Source organism: Carassius gibelio, chromosome B11 (assembly GCF_023724105.1).
Source record: "Carassius gibelio isolate Cgi1373 ecotype wild population from Czech Republic chromosome B11, carGib1.2-hapl.c, whole genome shotgun sequence".
Taxonomy (NCBI): domain Eukaryota; kingdom Metazoa; phylum Chordata; class Actinopteri; order Cypriniformes; family Cyprinidae; genus Carassius; species Carassius gibelio.
In genome coordinates, this window is record NC_068406.1 from 25,834,764 (window position 1) to 25,858,176 (window position 23,413).

Below are 23,413 nucleotides of genomic sequence, written 5' to 3' on the forward strand. Positions count from 1 at the left end.
GCTCAGTGGAACATTAGCACGTGGCAAAAGTTGGATGTCTTTTGAGCTTATAAAATCATTAACAGTGTAAAACAATTTGTGAGGCAGATCTTATTTTACCTTTGAATGGATGGACACAGTGTTTGTGAGAGAGAAACTGGAAAGACTAATGGCAATTCCAGCAGGAATTTGATTGTCCTGTGATATAAAGCATCTATTTTCTTTGTGTTGGAGAATTTTTCCCCCGCTTGATCTTTTCTTCACGCTGTAGCTGAGCTCTGGAGAAAGGCACTTTATTTTAATGTGACAGGTATTGAATTTGTTGAAGAAAGTAGATTTAAATATGCTTAAAGCTGGCACGTGGAGCAGCTCCATCCCTCGTTCTCTTTCTGTCCTGTTTTCTGCTAGTGCTGCAGATCAGCAGTGAAATGAGTTTCTCTCTCCTCACATGAATCCCCTTTCATGCCTGAAGTTGGGCACATTTTTGAGACGTCAGGTGTTTTGTGCTGACACAAGCATTACGCACAGCGAGTGACAGGCTGATTCCAGGAAGCTATATTTCTTAGCAAATAGCATGAAGAGGTGTCACCTGAGGGAGAGACATTCCCTGTTAGAGGCCTATTATTCGCTTGTAGGGAAAGCTTTGTGTGAAGTCAAACGGGAGTTTGGACCTGCCGAGCCCCCGTAGGCTCATTAGAACAGCATCTGCTGCTGGATGGGGTTTTGTGTAAAGGATTTCGCTGCCAGCACTGAGAATTTCTGCTCTATTGCACGGCCGACCCATCACCGGTTAATGGCAACTACATCACATGAAACCAATAATGATTTTTTGAATGATGGGTAATAACTCGTGGGCTGTGGGGAAGTTCAGTGTCCACTATCTGTTGGGACTATTCATATTTGCTCTGAAAACCATTTCCTGTGCTAGTTCAATATCCAACTTCTGCAAATCGTGTAGATGCGAAAAACAGACTAAAGCATTTTAACCCCCTGCAGCACATCTCAGTGAAGCTCCTCTGGAAATGGCCGATTAGCCTGGAGCGAAACTGCAAACGCTATGACACTCTCTCGCTCTCTCTCATGTCTCTCTGTTGCTTCAGCTGTCAGTAATGAAAGGAACATGAAATCACAAAAATGTATCCTTTTATTGGATAATAAGAATTAAAAATTGGGGGAAATATCATTATGAAATGAATGTTTGTCTTAAATACTCGTTGGACAGAATTATTGGCACCCTAGAAATTATTATGAGTAAAATATCTCTGAAGTATATTACAATTCATATACACAATATTGAGCACTCCAGGATGATTATAAACATGAAATCATCCAGCTCTGGCTTCCTGTTTCACAGAAATATAAAGAGGAGGGAAAACAAAGCCCAAATTCCCTTAATCATCCATCACAATGAGAAAAATCTAATAATATATTTCTGATGTGCAGCAAAAGATAATTGAGCTTCACAAATTGGTAAAGTGGCTTTAAGAAAAGAGCTAGAGCAGTGACAATTCCCATTTCCACCATCAGGACAATAAATAAGAATTTCCATCCATTATCTTCCGCTTATCCGGGGCCGGGTCGTGGGGGCAACAGTCTAAGCAGAGACGCCCAGACTTCCCTCTCCCTAGCCACTTCTTCCAGCTCTTCCGGGGGGACCCTCCCGCGTGTCCTAGGTCTTCCCCGGGGCCTCCTCCCGGTGAGACGTGCCTGGAAAACCTCCCTGGGAAGGCGTCCAGGAGGCATCCGAAATAGATGCCCGAGCCACCTCAGCTGGCTCCTCTCGATGTGGAGGAGCAACGGCTCTAGTCTGAGCTCCTCCCGAGTGAACGAGCTTCTCACCCTATCTCTAAGGGAGCGCCCAGCCACCCGACGGAGAAAGCTCATTTCGGCCGCCTTTATCCGGGATCTTGTCCTTTCGGTCATGACCCACAGCTCATGACCATAGGTGAGAGTAAGAACGTAGATTGACCGGTAAATCGAGAGCTTTGCCTTACAGCTCAGCTCCTTCTTCACCACGACAGACCGGTACAGCGACCGCATTACTGCAGAAGCTGCACCGATCCGTCTGTCAATCTCACGTTCCATCCTTCCCTCACTCGTGAACAAGACCCCAAAATACCTGAACTCCTCCACTTGAGGCAGGAACTCTCCACCAACCTTAAGTGGGCAATCCACCCTTTTCCGACTGAGAACCATGGCCTCGGACTTGGAGGTGCTGATTCTCATCCCAGACGATTCACACTCGGCTGCAAACCGTCCCAGTGCATGCTGAAGGTCCTGGTCTGAGGAGGCCAACACGACAACATCATCAGCAAAAAGCAGCGACGAAATCATATGGTCCCCAAACCGGACACTCTCCGGCCCTTGGCTGCGCCTAGAAATTCTGTCCATAAAAATTATGAACAGAACCGGTGACAAAGGGCAGCCCTGCCGGAGTCCAACATGCACCGGGAACAGGTCTGACTTACTGCCGGCAATGCGAACCAAGCTCTTGCTCCGGTCGTACAGGGACAGAACAGCCCTAAGTAGGGAGCCGCCGACCCCTTACTCCCGGAGCACCCTCCACAGGATGTCGCGAGGAACACGGTCGAATGCCTTCTCCAAGTCCACAAAACACATGTGGACTGGTTGGGCAAACTCCCATGAACCCTCCAGCACCCTGGAAAGGGTATAGAGCTGGTCCAGTGTTCCACGACCGGCACGAAAACCACACTATTCCCCCTGGATCCGAGGTTCCACTATCGGCCAAATTCTCCTGTCCAGTACCCTGGCATAGACTTTCCCAGGGAGGCTGAGAAGTGTGATCCCCCTTTAGTTGGAACACACTCTCCGGTCTCCCTTCTTGAAAAGAGGGACCACCACCCCGGTCTGCCAGTCCAGTGGTACTGTCCCCAACCGCCATGCGATGTTGCAGAGGTGTGTTAGCCAAGACAGCCCCACAACATCCAGAGACTTGAGGTTCTTGGGGCGGATCTCATCCACCCCCGGTGCCTTGCCACCGAGGAGCTTTTTAACTACCTTGATGACTTCAACCCGGGTGATGGACGAGTGCTCCTCCGAGTCCCCAGCCGCTGCTTCCTCAACAGAACACAAGTCGGTGGGATTGAGGAGATCCTCAAAGTATTCCTTCCACCGCCCGACGATATTCCCAGTTGAGGTCAACAGGTGCCATCTCTACTGTAAACAGTGTTGGTAGGGCACTGCTTCCCCCTCCTGAGGCGTCAAAAAGTTTGCCAGAATCTCTTCGAGGCCAACCGATAGTCTTTCTCCATGGCCTCACCGAACTCCTCCCAGGCCCGAGTTTTTGCCTCCACGACTACCCGGGCTGCAGTCCGCTTGGCCTGCCGGTTCCTGTCAGCTGCCTCTGGAGTCCCACAAGCCATCCAGGCCCGATAGGACTCCTCCTTCAGCTTGACAGCATCCCTTACTTCCGATATCCACTACCGGGTTCGGGGATTGCCGCCTCGACAGGCACCGGAGACCTTACGGCCACAGCTCCGGGCAGCCGCAGCGACAATGGAGGTGGAGAACATGGTCCACTCGGACTCAATATCTCCAGACTCCCTCGGGATCCTGTTGAAGCTCTGCCGGAGGTGGGAGTTGAAGATCTCTCTGACGGGGGGCTTGGCCAAACGTTCCCAACAGACCCTCACAGTACGTTTGGGTCTGCCGAGTCTGTCCAGCTTCCTCCCCTGCCATCGGATCCAACTCACCACCAGGTGGTGATCAGTTGACAGCTCCGCCCCTCTCTTCACCCGAGTGTCCAAGACATATGGCCGAAGGTCTGATGACATGACCACAAAATTGATCATCGACCTCCAGCCTAGGGTGTCCTGGTGCCACGTGCACTGATGGACACCCTTATGCTTGAACATGGTGTTCGTTATGGACAAACCGTGGTTAGCACAGAAATCCAATTACAGAACACAGCTCGGGTTCAGGTCAGTGGGGCCGTTCCTCCCAATCACACCCCTCCAGGTGTCACTGTCACTGCCCACGTGAGTGTTGAAGTCCCCCAGTGGAACGACGGAGTCTCCAGTCGGAGCACTTTCCAGCACCCCTCCCAGAGACTCCAAGAAGGCCGGGTAGTGCGCACTGCGGTTCGGCCCGTAGGCACAAACGACAGTGAGAGACCTATCCCCGACTCGAAGGCGCAGGGAAGCGACCCTCTCATTCACCGGGGTAAACTCCAACAAATGGTGGCTGAGCTGGGGGGCTATTAGCAAACCCAATCCAGCACTCCGCCTCTCACCATGGGCAACTCCAGAGTGGTAGAGAGTCCAGCCTCTCTCAAGAAGTGTGGTTCCAGAGCCCAAGCTGTGCGTTGAGGTGAGCCCGACTATCTCTAGTCGGTACCTCTTGACCTCCCGCACAAGCTCAGGCTCCTTCCCCGCCAACGAGGTGACATTCCACGTCCCTAAAGCCAGATTCCGTGTCCAGAGATCGGGTCGTCGGGGGTCTCGCCTACGACTGTCGCCCGATCCACTATGCACCGGCACCTTATGTACAGTTCTCTCTCCACCTTCAATACCACGACTTAGGTGCCCTTGAGCAAGGCATCGAACCCCCAACTGCTCCCTGGGCGCCGCAGCATAAATGACTGCCCACTGCTCCGGGTGTGTGTTCACAGTGTGTGTGTGTGTGTTCACTGCTCTGTGTGTGTGCACTTCGGATGGGTTAAATGCAGAGCACAAATTCTGAGTATGGGTCACCATACTTGGCTGAATGTCACGTCACTTACGCTCCCTCCTGCAGGTGGTGAGCCCACAGGAGGGCCTAAGAATTTCCAATCAACAGAAAATGTTTCAAAACTGCCTGGAAGAAGACGTGGGTCTATATCGTCCTAATACACAGTGAGGAGGAGAGTTTGAGTGGCTAAAGACTCTCCAAGGGTCACTGCTGGAGAATTGCAGAAAATAGTTCAGTTTCTTGTTCAGAAAATCTTGAAAAAAAAATCAAACAGAACCCACATCAACACATGTTGTTAGGGAGGGTTACAAGAAAAATTATCCTACATCATTCAAAAACAAACTAAAGCTTATTCAGTTATCAGCCATGACTGGACTTTAAATTGGACTGGCTTCTGTGGTGAGATGAAACTAGAAATTAGCTTTTTAGCAGCAAAAACGCAAGATGGGTTTGGTGAACACAGAGGAAAAAAGTACCCAATGTGTACAATGAAATATAATGCTGTATTTTTGACGTTGTGTGCCTATATTTATACTGGAAGTCCTGGACATCTTGTTTAGAGACATGGCATCATGGATAATATCAAATACCAACAGATAAAAAAATCAGTAAGTTGCTGACTCTGTTAGAAATCTTATAATGGGCCATGTTTTGATCTTCCAACCGTAAAATAACCCAAACATAAACCTCAAAAACAACACAGAACTGGGTCACTGAGCTCAAAACCAAGCTTCTGCTATAACAATTCCATTCCTCTGACCTGAACCCTGTGGAAAATGAAGGAGTGAACTGAAGAGGAGAAGCACCGACATGGAGCTGGGAATCTAAAGGGTCTGGAGTGATTCTGGATGAAGGAATGGTCTCTGATCTCTTGTCAGGTGTTCTCTAACCTCATCAGGCAATATAGGAGAACATTTAGAGCTGTTGAACTGGCAAATGGAGGTTTTAAAAAGTATTGAATAAAAGGGTGCCAGAGAAAAACATTTATTTCATAATGATATTTCCCCCCATTTTAAATTCTTATTATCCAATGAAAGGATACATTTTTGTGATTTTTTTTGTTTTGTTTTGTTTTTTGTTTTAATAAAAGACCAAAAGGATTAACAATGCAGATTAATTTTCACAGCATTTTTTGTTCATATTTACCAAGGGTGCCAATATTTTTGTGACCACGACTGTATCATTATACACAGGAGAATTTTTTTTTTTGGGGGGGGGGGTATACTCCCAAGTTACAATTTGTCTACATAAAACATTTCTTTCATAGCCAAGTAAGCCACTGTTTATAATATTGGGATGGGGTTAAGCATCAGTAATCATTCCTGTATGGTTGAGAGGAACAAACTGCATAGAATTCTTTTGACAAACAAAATGTGATGACGTAACCATGTTCATTATGAAGCCTCTGATCCAAATGAGACAAATGTGATACCTTCAAAAAGCTGAGAATCTCCTCTTCACAAGAGATTCAGATTGAATTAGCAGTTCAAAAGTTATAAAAAATTTAAGAACAATGTTATTTTTAGTCAAGAGTTGCTGTAACAGTTTTTAAGGGTTAATAAGTTTCTAGTTTCTTTTGATATCTCTACACAAATCAATGTGTTTTTTTTCTTTTGTCATGATTTGGTGAGATCACTTATTTACATTTTTGATGTTTAATGGTGAAGACTCTGCATACCGAGTTTGATGGTGTTCTCAGCTTTAACAGAATTCCAGTTGGGCGGTTCTCCCATTTTGCCCGGTTTGTGGATCTCACACCTCACAGTCGGTTCGGTTACTGATTTCAATGTATTCTGCTAGTTTCTATTAGGGCTTTTCTGTGTTTTTTTTTCTTTCTCAAGTTCATCGACAGCCAGGCAGGTTGTTGCCAATAATGACTAAGCCTTGTAAACTATTATACAAAATCATAAACTTTTGCTTGTGCTAGTTTGAGTTATTTTAAGAAGTAATTCACCATGGCACATTGGATCAAATAATTTTTGGAAGTCGATGAAAAATGCTGTAGGGAACTTTTGTAAAAAAAATATATATATTTTACATATTTATTAAACCTGTCATTATGTCCTGACAGTAGAATATGAGGCAGATAATCTTTGAAAAAAATCAAGCTCCTCTGGCTCCTCCCAGTGGTTCTATTGCCATTTGCCATAACAGACCGCTCCCGGTAAGAAATCAACCAATCAGAGCTGCGGCCCGTAACTTTGTTTGTGTTCAAAATGTAGAAAAATGTATATAATAAGCGAGTACACCATTAATCCATTTTACAAACCGTGTTTTTGGCTTGTCCTGAATCACTAGGGTGCACCTATAATAAGTGTTTATATTCGGACTATTTTAGATTGCTTCGAGGATACCGCAGCGGAGTAACCCAGTACCTTTGTGATTCTTCATAAACAGAGAGAAGTAGTTCCGGCTACGATGTTCTTCCGCAAGATGCAAGCAGTTCTGTTTATTAACCGCTAGAGCATCAAAAGTTCCCTACCGCGGCTTTAAACAGATGTAACTTTTCTTTTTAAATTATTACATTTTAAAATGTTATTTATGTATGGTTCAATCAGTTAGTTTTTCTGCTTAACCAGGAACAATTAGGTGTTTAATGAGAGATAACTGTTTGGACTATGTTGTATATAGGAGCAAGTGTTTTGTTGTAAATTGTGTTAGTAATAATATGAGCATAATCTGACTTTATGGATGCAAAATAAATTTCAGTGTAAACTGACAATAAGGAACTGAGAATGAAGTTAAAATATTTTTAGTATGAAAGTAGACTTTGTTTCATTTAAAATACCATCGGGACCACAAAGCGTTAAGGTCTAATTCTTTTTCAGTGATTTGGTCTTTTAAAATACTTTAATTGTCCATGTATTTTAGAGTGTTTAAAATGATTTATTATTCATCAGTTTCTGTTTATCAAATACATTGTAAGTTTCAGGTATGTATAATTCTCATCTCTTAATTTCCAATGATGAAGTGGATGTGGTTTTTACAGGTCTTGATTCTCTCTGTGTTTGTGTCACGTTCATCAGCTGGAGTGCCCATGAACTCCAATAGAGGGCACTCCACTCAGGACTCTGAATTTCCATTCCCAACTCCATTTCCCATAATCCCATGCTTAGGGCTAATAACCACCAGGTGTTCCCCATTACCACTCCCCTATATAAACTGTGTTCTTTCGGTGTCTGATCTTGGATTGTTTATACTGACTGTGATTATCTGCTGCCTGTCCCGACCTCTGCTTGTTACTGATCTCTTCTTCAGTCATACCTTCACTTACTCACAATATCAACTCCTCTCTTCAATCTGGAACATTTCCCTTAGCATTCAAGCAGGCTCGGATAAGCCCACTGCTCAAGAAACCATCTCTAAATCCAGCGCTTCTTGAAAACTACAGACCGGTATCCCTGCTTCCATTCATTGCAAAGACACTTGAGCGGGCTGTGTTCAACCAGCTTTCTATGTTCCTTGGACAGAACAACCTCCTGGACAGCAACCAATCTGGCTTCAAAAGTGGCCACTCAACTGAGACTGCTCTGCTCTGCTCTCGGTTACTGAAGCCCTGCAACTAGCAAGAGCAGCTTCAAAATCCCCTGTACTCATCTCACTGGACCTGTCTGCAGCTTTTGACACTGTTAATCACCAGATTCTCCTGTCCACCCTCAGAAAGATGAGCATCTCTGGAGCCGCACTGCTGTGGGTTAAGTCCTACCTCTCTGACAGATCCTTCAGTGTGTCTTGGAGGGGTGATGTTTCAAAGTCACACCACCTTGCTACTGGGGTTCCTCAAGGCTCAGTACTTGGACCACTTCTCTTCTCCATCTACATGACATCTTTAGGATCTGTCATTCAGAAGCATGGCTTTTCTTATCACTGCTATGCTGATGACACCCAACTCTACTTCTCATTCCAGCCTGATGACCCGACGGTAGCTGCTCGCATTTCAGCCTGTCTGAGTGACATTTCTAGATGGATGAATGACCATCACCTTCAGCTTAACCTTACAAAGACTGAACTACTGATGATTCCAGCTAACCCATTGATTCATCACAACTTCTCTATACAGCTGGGCTCGTCAACCATAACTCCTTCGAGGACAGCCAGAAACCTAGGAGTTGTGATGGATCATCAATTAAGCTTCACTGACCACATTCATTTAATAAAAATAAAAAATATATATATACCTGGCTATGCGTACTATACTAGACTAACTGAGACTTGTCATGGCACTTGTATTCTGTTGTTGTTCTCTTGTTGACTTGACTGCTTCTATTGTTCTCATTTGTAAGTCGCTTTGGATAAAAGCGTCTGCTAAATGATTAAATGTAAATGTACTGTTACTGATTCTGGATATCCCTGACATACTTGACGCGGTGCTCTGATTACTGCCTGTCTGTCTGTCTTATTAAACCACTGCATACGGATCCAAATGTCTCTGACTCCTTGTTACAGTTTGAAGTGTTTGTTTCGCCATGTGTTTTTCATTTGAGACTTGTCTTTTCCTCATGTTTCTAAAGTCCAGATCAAACAAGGCCCTGTTTACCACCAGTGATTGTGTAGACCATTTCTCTTTCTCTCTCTCTCTTTCACTGCATCTCTGTTCATCTCAATTAATTAGCTTACCTTTATTAGTACTTTGTTTTAATGTAAATGATCAAGAACATGTCCCAAATCAGTGCAGTTGAAAGAACTAGTTCTTGTTGTTTGTCAGTCTCAGAAATGACCGTACAGGAGCGATTCTAGACTCACAATCACACCTCACTGTGTTTCTGGCCGCTGCGGTGAGGGACAAGGACCGGAATCGAGGGAAGAGAGAGAAGAGTAAATAAACCGGGCCGAGACCCGCAGGAGGAGAGAACAGGCATTCCTCGGGCCTGTTAGCATGTCCCTGCAGCAGCGATAAGACTCTCGACGGTGGCCGTGGCTGTAATCAGCATTAGCGCTGCGATTAGGGCTGTAGAGTGGTGGCCCTCCTGCGTGTGATGGCACAGGCATGGTCTGTTGGAGATAAGATGGAGAGGGTGTTTATTGGGGAAATGCTGAAGAGATGTCGAGCTTGAGAGGGGACGGGGGCTGTTAGGAACTCATTTAAAGTTCTGATACCTCCGTTAAAGAAGAACGAGTGTGAAGGATTAGAGAGAGGAAACCGTCTTACAGAAAATTACACAGGGAAATTGCAGTCTAATGGACCGATGTAGACAGATGAGAGGGAACATTTGTTTGTCTAATAGTTTAACCACACATAAGAGATTTGCACTTTATATAATTCTTATTACTACTTTAAAATTTGACCTTGACTTACTGGATAGACTTTCTCTATCATGCACTGACATTAAAATCCCTTCCACAAATGAAGAGCAAATGGAGAGTATTTGTTTAAAATGCACTTTAATTACTCAAAAAAAAAACAGCTGCAGAGCATAATTTCGTCTTGCTCTGAGGCTGATTTAATTTCCTTTTTTTAACCTGCCTTGGAAATGTTGGACGTTTTGATGAAAGTATCATGTTAAACTCATCTGTAAGAGGCAGACATTGAACAGTTTTCAGAAATGTAAAAGTTATTTGTGAGTTTCTGTTGTGCTAAGGTGATTTAGTCTTGAACAGAAGCCTTTCCATGTCGGCTCGTGTATCACACAGCAACACTACTTTAGGCTTCTTCAAGTGTCAGCGAGTTACTGCTTGTTAAAGACACAACCATTTTGGCTCAGTGCTTCCCTAAAATGCAGGCCTGTAACTGTAGACTCTGAGTTAGTTTAACATTTAGTTTAAGTGCTATGTGTTCACTGCTTGACCTAGTGTCTGATCTTCGAGGTCACTATTAAAGGGGTCATGAACATGCCTTTTGCTTTTATTTTGTACTGTTCTCCAAGGTCCACCAACAAAGTTATCAAGATTTGTACATAAAAAAAAAAAAAAAAAACATAATAGGCTATATAGACATATGTATATATGAGAATGCATCACTCATCAGAACGCTCTTTTAGATTCAATCTTTTTGAAAATCCTAGTCAAAATGTGCCTTGGTTTTAAACAAATCCATGGTAAAATGAATTGAACAAAGGACAAAGTTTTTACTGATGCTGTCTGGAACTTCATTCAGAATAGATCTCATTCACTCTTTCCTAATTTTGGGATCGGAAGGAATCTGAATCATGTTGAATAATGTTCAATTGGTGGGCGGGGTTAAACAGGCAGTGGTGTTGAAGCAGGTGTTATCTTCTCTGGAGCTTATCCACCACTATTACATCATATAGTAGAACTTTCCACAAGCTGTCGTTATCAAAGACTGCCTTCAATATAAACAGTCTGTGATGTTAGTAACACTAACCTTAGCCAGGTTTATGTGCTTGTTCATTCATTCTTCCATTCAAAACTCCCTGACACAAAACGCCTACCAGTCTGGGAGTTGTGCGTGAAAAATCTGAACTAATGTGTCTGCTGGAAGAGCAGCTGATCACTATGCTTGTGAGTCTCAGTGCTTAAGGAATTAGTCAAAAGGACATTTTTGCATTTATATTAGTGTTTGTCTCAGGTGTATATGTGTGTGTGAGTAAATCGGGAACGCTGGCCGACATTCTCATACTTAATATTGGAGCTGCAACAGACGATTACTTTGATAATGGATAAACCTATCTAGATAATTATTACTAATTATTAGAATGATTAATCGACTAAAGGTTATACAGTTATACATATTCGAACAAAATTAAATATAAAGGTGATCATGTCACATCAAGTTATTTCCTTTTGTGTTATACTGATGAAACGAGTAAGATTTTTCTAGTTCTAGTCGTTCCTTTGTTATATTCAACTAATCAGAGTTTTATATTAAATTTACACAATCAAATCTTAATATATTCTGCGCTCAAGCACACGCATTAAGTTTGCCATAAAGCATACGCAGAAGTAGCCTAATAATTGTGAAAAATTTGACTTTTTAATTATTTATTAATAAACAAATGTTTTCTTGTTGGCTGCAAGATGAAATTCACAGTGCTGGCTCTCTCCGACAAGAGAAATGCAACATTCACAGATTACACAATTCGTTTTCGTTTGAAAAACATTTCAAGCTTTCTGTAGATGTTTTAAAGGGGGGGGGGTGAAATGCTCGTTTTCACTCAATATCCTGTTAATCTTGAGTACCTATAGAGTAGTACTGCATCCTTCATAACTCCAAAAAGTCTTTAGTTTTATTATATTCATAAGAGAAAGATAGTCTGTACCGATTTTTCCCGGAAAAACACGAGCGCCTGTAGGTGTGACGTGTGGGCGGAGCTAAAGAATCACGAGAGCCAGTAGGCTTTTGCGCTGATAGCGTTTGGAAGCTGTGACTTTACCTGAGGACAAAACCAACCAAAACAAACCATTGCTAACAGTCAGATTCAGCGTATATTTATGATCCAGAGGCTGAAATTTAACAAGAGCAGCAGCAACAACAGCGGCTCTATGTGGTATGTACTGAAACTGTATATATATTTGCTTAGCGGTTTTGGAAAATGATTAAGTTCCACTTTGTCGTTTTTTTTTTTTTTTTTTTTTTTTTAAGCTGTACATGTGGAAAGTGCAGTTTGATGACAACATGCATGTTGTTTACTTGATGTGCTTACGCGCCGATAGCTAAGTTAACAACAAAGAGATATTTGAAGCAGTTTTACTCATGCAGTTTGATGCCAGCATCGCATGTTGTTTATTTGATGTGCTTTCGCGCCGATAGCTAAGTTAACAACATAGAGATATTTGAAGCCGTTTCACTCACCGCATGCGGTTCCAACACACGATTGTGACCCTTTTTCGTTGGGACTGCATTATCCTTAAGAAATAAACGATGTGCAAATCCGTCGTCAAACTGGACCTTGTTTGTAAAACAAGCATCTTCGAAATGCAGGGAACAAACACAAACACTTGCACAACTACGTTGATGCTCTGTAAAAATAAACTCCATCCACTGGTCCCTTAATGCTGTTTCTCTTTTGGTAATCTGTGCAGGGTTGTCTTGCCCTGGCAACCAAAAACACACTCCTTTTGTGACATTTCTCGACGCTCTCGCTCTGATCAGTGAAGTCTGTTGTGCTCTCAGTGCTCTGCTATACGGGAGCGCGCTCTTCCGGCAGAAGTGCCTCAGGACCCATATAAGGAAATTCCGCTCCATCTAACGTCACACAGAGCCATACTCGAAAAAAAAACTTTCCGAAACTTGTGACAAACCGGAAGTAGTATTTTTGGAACAGAAATACTCCTTCAATCATACAACTTAATTTTTGAAACTTTGTCCATGTTTAGCATGGGAATCCAACTCTTTAACAGTGTAAAAAACTCAGTATGCATGAAATAGCATTTCACCCCCCCCTTTAATGAATGTGAGACACCACGATATTATGTTAATAAAAAATTATAAATTCATTATCAGGAAAAAAATTAAAGTGATGAGATCACTTTAGAAAGCCTCCCTGTCATTAATGTGCATTCATTTTTGCACAAACGATTGAATATGAACGTCGTGGTTTTCACTCTAAGAGCACTCCATCACGAGTACATTTCATGCCAACAGCCCATAATATAACTGCAAATTCAACAAGAATTAATGTTAAACATATTTAGCTATAGCTTGATCAGAAGGTTACAATGACTGCAAGAGTCGAGCATGATGTTAAGAGTTTGTCTGTTTCTTGTACTGATTATTTTCAGGTTAAAGCATGATTTATACCGATAAAGCACATTCACACGCAATCACTTTCGCAATAATGCATTCAAACAAATTTAATCTTAAAGTGCTACTACATTATCGGTATGCTATCTGATTTTGAAAACTTGGAGAAGTTAATCGATCTGTTTAGATAAAATAACTGACAAAAATGTTCTGTTATTTTCATCACAAACAAAATTTGCCCAACATAAAGCAGCAATTAAAGATTTAATGCTTCCAATGTTATTAGTTTGGCATGTGATAGGGAAAAAAGTTTACACACAATAGCCTTAGACACTTTGAAACTCTCCTGTTATTTTTGTTTTATAGGCTACGTTTTGAACATAACATTTCAAACATACTGAAATACCTTATTCACGGAGTGAAGGCGGAGCGTTTTTCTGGTATCAGTACACATGGAGGGGAAGTTGTTGCTGCTCATAGACTCTGCTGTGAGTGAGAGAGATGTTTCACCCGACGAAATGAAGACGTCCGCGGGAACACAAGCACAGCACATCCGCCAAAAATCAACCTGCAGCAATGCTCGTTGATCGACTCGCCAAGCTTTACTTTTGTAGGTCGCATGGCAGTAAATAATACGATATGACCATGCAGTCAATACAGATTACATTTACATTACATTTAATCATTTAGCAGACACTTTTATCCAAAGTGACTTACAAATGAGAACAATAGAAGCAGTCAGGTCAACAAGAGAACAACAACAGTATACAAGCGCCATGACAATCTCATTTAGTCTAGTACAGAACGCATAGCCAAGTTTTTTTTATTTATTTATTTTTTAAATGAAAAGACAAGAAAAGGAAAAGTGCTAATATTAGTTGGTTAAGTGCAGGCGATAAAGATGAGTCTTTAGATGTTTCTTGAAAATGAGTAAAGACGAATTGAGATTGGGAGGTCATTCCACCAGCTGGGCTCAGTCCAGGAAATTTTAATAAAAACATTAAAAACAAGCAGGGCTGTAACATAAAACAATAAAAAATGCATGCCAGGTCTACACCGGACACAAGTGGAGTGATCCAACAAAAGACAACAGACCCCAGTGATGGATACACTGGAGACAATCCCCATCAGTGAACCGATGCTCGTTCTGTTTATGATGAAGTGCACTGATACTAAGTTCAGATGATTTGACACTACAGTGTGATGTCATCAAGTTTAGACACACTTTTAGCGCAGTGGGGCATGGAAGACAACTCTCGTGTCTGGTGTAGACACACAGAAAGTTGTCTGCTCTATTTACAAATAAGTTCTGTAAGAAAAAAATTATATATATATATATATATATATATATATATATATATATATATATATATATATATATATGGAAATATAGACTAGAAAATATATTTACAGGTCCTCCGTCCATGACACTGGCTCACTGTGGAGCTGCCAGTTTTAATCTTAACAGCTCTTAAAGCGGAGTGGATGGTTAGATGCATGATGGGCTAGTATTAAATAAATAAATAAATACAAATAAAGGTCTTTCCAGCATTAAGGTAATAACATTACTGTTTTTTTATCATCTTGTCGCAGTTATAAATTTGACTGCTAAATGAATGATAAAGAACTATATTAAAACTTGTTTTGTATAATTTCTAAGTCATTTGAATATTTATTTAAAAATCGGTTTAAATCATATATCATATATGGGATTTTTTTTAGGCCATATGCTATTACCCAATTTTAAAAACAAGAAGGCTCCCTTTAAAATCACTTAAGTTGTCAATTACTAAAGCGCTTTTTTTAGATTGTGTGAATTTTGTTGATTATAATGAGAGAACTTGAGTTTAATCGTTCTTTTTTTTTTTTAAGGCTAATTAAGCCTAAATAATGGGAACAAAATTATACAGTGCTTCACGTTTTACTAAACATGCAACAATTTCTTAATCAGTTTACAGACAAATGTCTTTTTCCCAATAAGTTATGTAAAATAAAGGACAGGTAACAAATAACAAAAATGCATGTTGTTCTATTAAAGTGAAAAAATATATTTATATTTAAAATATAAATTAAAATATAGGCATAATATATGAAAATATTGACATTTTGCATATTAATCCATTTAGCCTAGCCCCCCTAAAATAGGCTACCACTTATAATGCTCCGATGCAAAGTAAACCACAATTTCTTTTGAATAATAAAACACATAATTAATATAATATAAATAATACTCCACACCTTTTAAATGTGTCAAATCTAAAATATGGTTTAATACCATGTAGCTTAGAGAAAATATAAAGACAGGCTCAGGCACAGGCTTGACACTTATCCTTCTTGAATTCGTTCTAAGAAATGCACATAACTTCATAAATACCAAACTTTCATCTGTGAATATTAAATATATTGAATATTTAAACTATAGAGTTTTTCTTTCATTTTCCGTGACTGAAGCAGTCAAATGTAACACATCAGTGAAGCAAAACTGACGTCTGTTTGCGAAAATGTGGTTTGATGCGCTTGTTTAATAACTTGTGGTTAAAGCGCCACTCAGTGGTCAAAAGCTACAAATGCACTTTACAAACGCTGCGGCGGCAGTACGTGCGGCTGTAAAAAGCCTTTTGAATGTCTACCTACTGTAGCAGTTTTTAGTTATTTTCTGCAGGATAGGTTATTTTCCCACCAAGCAATACAAAATACCTCTAGTTTTGTTTTCCTCCAGCTGCGCTCCATTTTTCGGGCTGCTCTCTTTAGGGTGCAAGTATGTTCATTATACCATGGTGTCATACTAGTTTCCTTAACCTTCCTTAACCCTAAAGGAGCAACTGTATTTAAAATGCTAGAAAAGAGACAGTTCACAGTTTCTGTTACATCATCAAATTGTTCTGAGGTTTTGGATATGCTGTATATTAAAGTAAGGGATTACTCTTATTTTTTCTTTAATTTAATTACAGTTACTTTTTATTTAACTGAACTTAAAACTGTGTATAGACTGTAGAACATTTATATACAATACAATATAATGTAACTAAGATGAAAATTTTAAGTCCAAATACTTTGGTTACTTAATAAGAATATTGGTAACACTTTAGTGTCTAATTCTCAATTTTAATAAGTTGGTTATTAGCGTGAATATTACTGGGATATTGGTGGTTTATTATTACTTAAAAAGCACATATTAATGTCTAATTCTGCAAGACCTTATTCCGAATCCTTAATCTAACCAATTATTAAACTTAACTACTACTTTACTAAATATTAATAAGCAGTGATTAGGAGTATACTGAGGCAAAAGTCAGAGTTAATAGTTAGTTAAGGGTGAGAATTGGACCCTAATCTAAAGTGTGACCAGAATAATTTATGTAGTTATCTATTATTTATTAGAAAGAATTAAAAATAACTGTTTCATGCCTATCCTTGTATGATTAACTTGTCGAGGTTGATATAGGATTTAGAAGCTAATTAGTAATAAGTAATTAAATACTTTTTGTAGAGAGTAGTTTGCACCGTAATCTAATTACCAGCAGAAGACAACAGCAGCCACTTGTCGCTAGCACAGGGACCGTGCTCGCACCTTGTGCCATCAATTGCTAAAGAAACTCTCTGATTGTTGATTAGCACGATTTATGCCAAAGTTTGGGAGTTTTTGTTTGTCAGTCATGTTTGGAAGTCACTGCGGCAGGAGTGTTTATTTCAGGCCCTCCTCATGCTCGGTGCTCGTCTCACTCCTTCTGTTTCTGTTCATGGGGGACGGCGGGTAATAATTAATCCTTTTATGTGTATGAAGCCAAGACACTTCTATTGTTCTTCCTCTCGACTCAACCTGAGCAGGGTTACCTAGGAAACCTTTGTGTGAAGGTTCAGTGTTCTCCAGCATTCTGATCCGCTAAGGTGTTCTGGACCGCTGTGTTTTCTGCCTAGTCATGGATAGTTTGGAATATATAATGTACTGTAGATTTGCCAAAGGAATGTTTGGATCTCACTAAAGCACACTAAAGCCAAAGGTAGAATTGTTCATTTTAGACCAAATGTTTGTGTGAAGTGTCTAATGTGCTGTTGCACTTTTGACTTGTCTTTGTATACTGCTGTATATTCTCTCATACATAAAGCTGAAGGATGACATTTTCTTATAGTGTGAGAGATTTGAGCTGTCACCAACCAGAGATGAAGATCCTGACTTTCCTACAGTTGCTGTGATGATGCACAGATTTATATCCATACTAAACCCGGGTCAGCAAGTGAACGTTGGGCATCTTTCTAACTGTATTGCTGAGATAAAGATTTGGATGTCCAATAAGTTTCTATCTCTAAACGGCTCAAAAACAGAAGTCATGCTCCTTGGATCTCCACATCAACTGCAAAAGGTTGGGTCTCCTACTCAGTCTGTTGATGGTGTTGCACTGGAGTTTGAGTCCAAATTAAAAAATGTGGGTGTCATATTTGGCGCCACGCTGTCATTTGAGCCTTTTGTCCAGAATACAGTTAAGACATCATTTTATCACCTCAGAAATATAGCCCGGCTACGTCCTATGTTATCCTTTTCGGTAGTTGAAAAGTTGATTAACTCTTTTGTCTTTTCGCGCATTGACTACTGCAATGGTCTTCTAGCTGGGGTATCTAAATCATCACTGGATAAATTGCAATATCTTCAAAATTCAGGTGCTAGAGTACTTTCTGGGGTCATGGCCAGGGACCATACAACTCATTCATTAGTGACTTTTAAATCTCTTCTTAAAATTTTTATTTTAGGATTGCTTTTACATGAACTTGATTTTATGCGTTTATTTTCTTGTACTTACATTGTGTTTATTAATTTGCTGTTATGCTTGTCTGTAAAGTGCTTTGAGAAAGCTGCTTTTAAAGGTGCTATACAAAATAAATATATTATTATTATTATTATTATTATTATTTGACATTCTCTTCCAGACTTTTGCAGCAGTAAAGAGAGCTGCAGTGTGTGTGTGTGTGTGTGTGTGTGTGTGTGTGTGTACCTACTTAACCATATTTTGGGGATTCATTTGTACCCAAAAGTGAGCTAAACCTGAAAAAAAAAAACCCTTCAAAAACCTCTCTTTTTGTAACTTTTTTGTAACACTAGTATAAAAATAAAATAAACAATATTTTTGTTGTTGTTGTGTGTTTCTTTTGTTTCTAACATTGTTTCTAAGAACCTATGGTTGTGGATGTGGATGTCCCACATTTCACAAAAACAAACCTGTGTGTGTGTGTGTGTGTGTGTGTGTCAAAAACACATTGTTACTGAAGGTCACAGTCACATCGTCATGTGTGTTATCCCAGGTAGGTTCTCTCTGTGCCAGTCTAAGCGTTGCAGAGGAAAGTGTTGATTGGCAGTCAGAATCATTGTTTAAGCTCACTTTTAGCAGAGCGATTCCATTATCGGCAAGCATGGCCGTGCTGATTGTCTGTTTGTATTGAGGTCAGACACACATCTCCTCCTGCTTTCTGTCTATTGCTCATCACAAGCTATTAGTCTGGTCTTGAGAGAAGTTTCTCCTGCTAGTCACGCTTGAATCTTCTACTCCAGAAATTCAGAGAGGATGCTGCTGAGAGAGACAGAAAGTGTGAGCAGCACTTACAGAAAGAAACCGAGAGAAGAAGAAAAAGTGGAGAGAAATGTTTGATGAACGGCTTCTGAAGGTTCAGCAGGACCGATGTGACCTCAGCTTTAGTCAATATCTGCTTTATTGTCAATTCTTCCACATATATAGCACATACATACAGAGAATTGAAATTGCAATACTCTGCTACTTGGTGCATACAAATAACACTAACAGAAGAACATGAAAATACAGATAGATACAGACTAAATATAAAAAACAACTATACAAATAACAGCCTGTAAAAACATTTATAAAATAAAATACAGTTAAATAAAGCAGCACATGGCAGATACAATGCAAACAAGTAAAGTAAACAAACAGTGCAGATAAAATGTTTGTAGTGCAAAAGAGCTTATTCGGATTTATTTAAAGTGACAAAAGCTCAGAAAGCAGTTATTTATTGAAACTAAAGGTAGTTGAATGAGGTAGTGATCAGACCAATACTGCACAAAGTGACTGGGTCAGGTCAGAGTTTGTTAGTGGAAGTGGGGAGTGGAAGGACCTGGGGGGAGGGAGTTCAGCTTCCTGACAGCCTGCTGGATGAAGCTGTCCTTCAGTCTGCTGGTCCTGGCCTGGAGACTCCACAGCCTCCTCCCTGATGGCAGCAGACTGAAGAAGCTGTGAGACGGGTGGGTGGGATCACCTGAGATGCAGAGGGCTTTACGGGTTGAATCAAGTTCCATAAATGTCCTGCAGGGAGGGGAGAGAGACACCAATGATCTTTTCAGCTGCTCTCACTATACATTGAAGGGTCTTATGGCAGGACGCATCCAAGTCAGCTGTCTGAGTCAAACAAACAGCCTCTGCAGGATGAGTTTCAGTCATTACACGATCTCCGGATCCTCTCAGCCGTAAAAGCTCCACTCGTTCACAATACTCCATCTGAACGCAGCACTCACGGAGGAAAGCACCAGTGATTGACATGTCAGCACTTCTTTGTCAGGGATTTATGCTGCGATGCTGAAAATGCTCCTGCACCGCAAGGTCATAATTTAGCTTGCTCTCAGTTTACCTTCCCCCTGATAGAACTGCTTGTAATTTATAGTATTGTTTTAATTAAATGGATTGAGAGAAGCCTAAGTGCCCAAAGTTTTAAGACAAGCTATTTTTTAGGAAGTACAACCTGAATTCTTAAACTCGTGCCTGGGACAGACATAAAGTAGAGCAATAAAGCGAACAGCCACTAAACCGGGGATGGTTGTTAGTGGAATTAAATTGTTACAGAAACGTCACATGCTCAGCCAGACACAGCCTTATCTGCACAAGATAACAGAAGAAAAGCCAGTCTCGTATTGTGAGCAGTGTTGGTGGACCCAGTGTGAGGGTTGGGATCCTAGAGGTTCATCCGAGGCTGGACTTTCTCCAGTGTAAGGTGATGATCAGAGGTGGCCATAGATGTTCATAGGGATTTCTGATTGCTGCTCTGGGAAAACAATGCTCACAACTGCTGGACATAACCATATTACTATATTTTTATTTTTATCTTCATAGTTATCGTTCTAGGACTGAACTGGCCTAAAAAGTTTGTCTCAGATTCGTTCAAGATGTTCACCACTGGATTAGATCCTAACGAGTCTGATCATCTGTGTAAATAATAATAATGTTGTACAGTAGCTAGTGGAATCTGACTTCAGACAGCAGGAATTCCTTTTGAAATGAAACCCATTTCTATTGATGACACTGTTCATGAATCCATAGTGTGCACATGCATTATACATCTGCTCAGCTTTGTTGTTCATGTAGGTTAGATTTGAGAGTAATACAGGTTCATGAGTTATGAATAATATCATCTTTCCCTGCAGATGCTTGAAAAAGCACAAATATGAGTTGCTGTATTTCTATGTAAGGATTTGCCACATCTATCAGTTCTGCAAAAAAGTCCCAGTGAATCGGCCTGATGAGCATCTGTTGATCTGTATTTCTGATTGAAACCGACTGAAAGAGGAGGAACGTCAAAGACAGCATTAAACCTGAGACTGTGGTGCATTTGATTCACCTTGTGAATTCACAAACTCTGTTATTACTTGACGCTTTACAGTCTTTCTCTGTAATGGCTTCTGCCAAACACAGCGATCAGTCTTTACTCAGCTAGTTGCTATTGAACTACTCTAAGAGAGACTTGACTGAAGGAGCAGAATATTTTGGGAATTACATTTACCTCCTACATTATTTGGCTACTCAAGGTGGCTTGGGGAAAAGCAGTGAGTCCTGTCAACAATTGACAAGGGTTTCCTTGTTTTTCTTGTTCATGGGTAAATAAGGATAATGATGTAATAATAACAATCCTCAATGATCCGTCTCTGCTCAGTTATCATGTAAACTCCTTTACACAAAGAAGGTTTTAAAAACGTTGAGGGAACATTGTTTCTAAAATGTTATGTCAAGTTATTTTTCTTTTCTTTTCTCTATTTTTTTTGGGATTAGAAGGTTATTTAAATGTTACAAAAACATTTCTTGCAATGTTCCATTAACTTTTCCACCCAAAAGATATCATTATTTGAATGTTTTCTTTTATTGTTGTAAGACTTTTTTTCTCACAACATTTTGAAAATTTTCTTCAAGTGCAAAGAAAATTATTAAAAGGTACCCTAAAAGTTTTGTTCTAAGAACCTTTTCTCTCAATATTATGAGAACGTAATTCAAATATTACTAAAGTTAAGCATTACTTTAAGAATGCTTTTTTTTTTTTTACATCTTATAACTTTCAAAAAATATAAAAAGTTGTGAGACCATTTTCTAAAAGCTGGGTTTTTAGTCCTTACTAACATACTTGCTCAGTGCCACATCACCATTTATACAGACATTTTCACATCAATTCATTCATCCATTTTCTGTAAATTGTTTTGGACACAGGAGGTCAGTTATGGTATTATGATGGCACAAACGCTTCCAATAGAGTTTTAATGAGAATAACAGCTTTCAGCCGTCTGGATTATCCTCTCTGCTGGATGTGAATGAATAGAGGCCAACACAGACAAACACAATTAACACGCTGTAGAGACCTGATAAACTAAGATGTTCTTGCTCCAATTTCCAAATTCATACAAAAACACGCCTGCATACACCATAACAGACATTTGTTACAGTTATAGTAACTGAGCGATTCTGGGCGCAGCGAGGGGCACATTCTAACTACATTTTGCAGAACCATCTAAGGCTGACAGTCTGAGTTTTTTTTTTTTTTTTTTTTTTTTTTTTTTTTTTAATATTGGCATTTTGATCAAAGAGTCACAGAATCTTGGGTTGGCACAAACATAAAACAGAAAGGCGTTCATTATACATTATCAACAAAATATAAAATATATATATATAGAGAGAGAGAGAGAGAGTGAGAGAGAGATGAAGATATGAAGCTAGCTTTAATTTCAGTGTATGTTATTCTGATGATTGCAAACACAGGCCGAACGTAAGTATTGCAGTTCCTGCTGAATCGCTGCATCAGATGCTTAGGACTGTGTGCCACGATACAAAAGACTGAAGAATTTGCCCTAACACGTCTGTGAAAGGTGTGTTTGTGTCGCTTGGAGCCGTCCTGTCTTAAAGATGGAACCATAGTGACCTCCAGTGGCCCAGAGAGGAAACGCACATTTACTTCAGTAGAGAGTATCTGTGTTTGTTATCTCCTTTATAGACTCTCACAGGCCTGCAGTATTTGTGTGTCTAGTATATATTTGGAAAAGGATTGAGGCAGTTTTAGGGTTATAGTGATGTCGATCTAAGCTCCCTCACGATCTTTGTTGCCACTTCTATTTCTTAGAGAGAGAACAAATCATACAGCTGTCCACAGGCTAGGCTCCATAAGAAAGCTGCTTTCACAGATGATATATTTGGACTTGTGTTGTGATGTGTGTTTTTGCAGGAATCCCCATGAACCTGACCTGCCGAGCATTCTTTGGCTACAGCGGAGATGCGAGTCCTCTCATCTACTGGATGAAGGGAGAGAAGTTCATTGAGGACCTGGATGAAAGCCGAATCAGAGAAAGTGAAATCAAGTAAGATTAAATCAAGAAGTCTGTGTCTGAATTTGTGTGTGCAATATATATATATATATGTACACACATAAATCTTCCACTTTCACCTTGATTTAAACCCGTTGGAGTCATTCAGCGGCCATCGAACGAGTGTTAAAATATTCTGAGTAAAAGCATCCCATTAATTCTCACCCAGCGGGACAAAGATAAGCAGACTAGCTTCTTTCTCTTGTAATCTTCATCTAAATTTCATTGACTCCATTAAATGCAATCTTTAAAAAAGGCATCAAAGTGTCTGACTGAATCTGTGCTCACCTGAACTAGGTCTCCAAGCTGAATTTGCTACACAAATGTGAGCAGTTGAAGGAAAATCTTTACAATTTAAGATTTTGCTAAACCCACAATCCCAGAAGCCCTGGTGCAACTCTTCACTGGCACCTAAGCACAGCTCCCACAGGATCTTCAAGACTGGGCTAATAGTTGTCGATTCAAACCACAACAAGGACCCCAAATAA

General features: G+C 40.3%; 1 protein-coding gene across 5 annotated transcripts in view; it reads left to right on the forward strand.

Moving 5' to 3' along the window:
* Positions 1-23,413, forward strand: part of LOC127967910 (interleukin-1 receptor accessory protein-like 1-B) — a 193,009-nt gene that overhangs the window by 156,577 nt on the left and 13,019 nt on the right. For all 5 annotated transcript variants that reach the window (XM_052568669.1, XM_052568673.1, XM_052568671.1 and 2 more), the window contains exon 7: positions 22,787-22,919. In XM_052568669.1, coding sequence (XP_052424629.1) covers positions 22,787-22,919 — 133 coding nt within the window. The remainder of the gene's footprint in view (positions 1-22,786; positions 22,920-23,413) is intronic.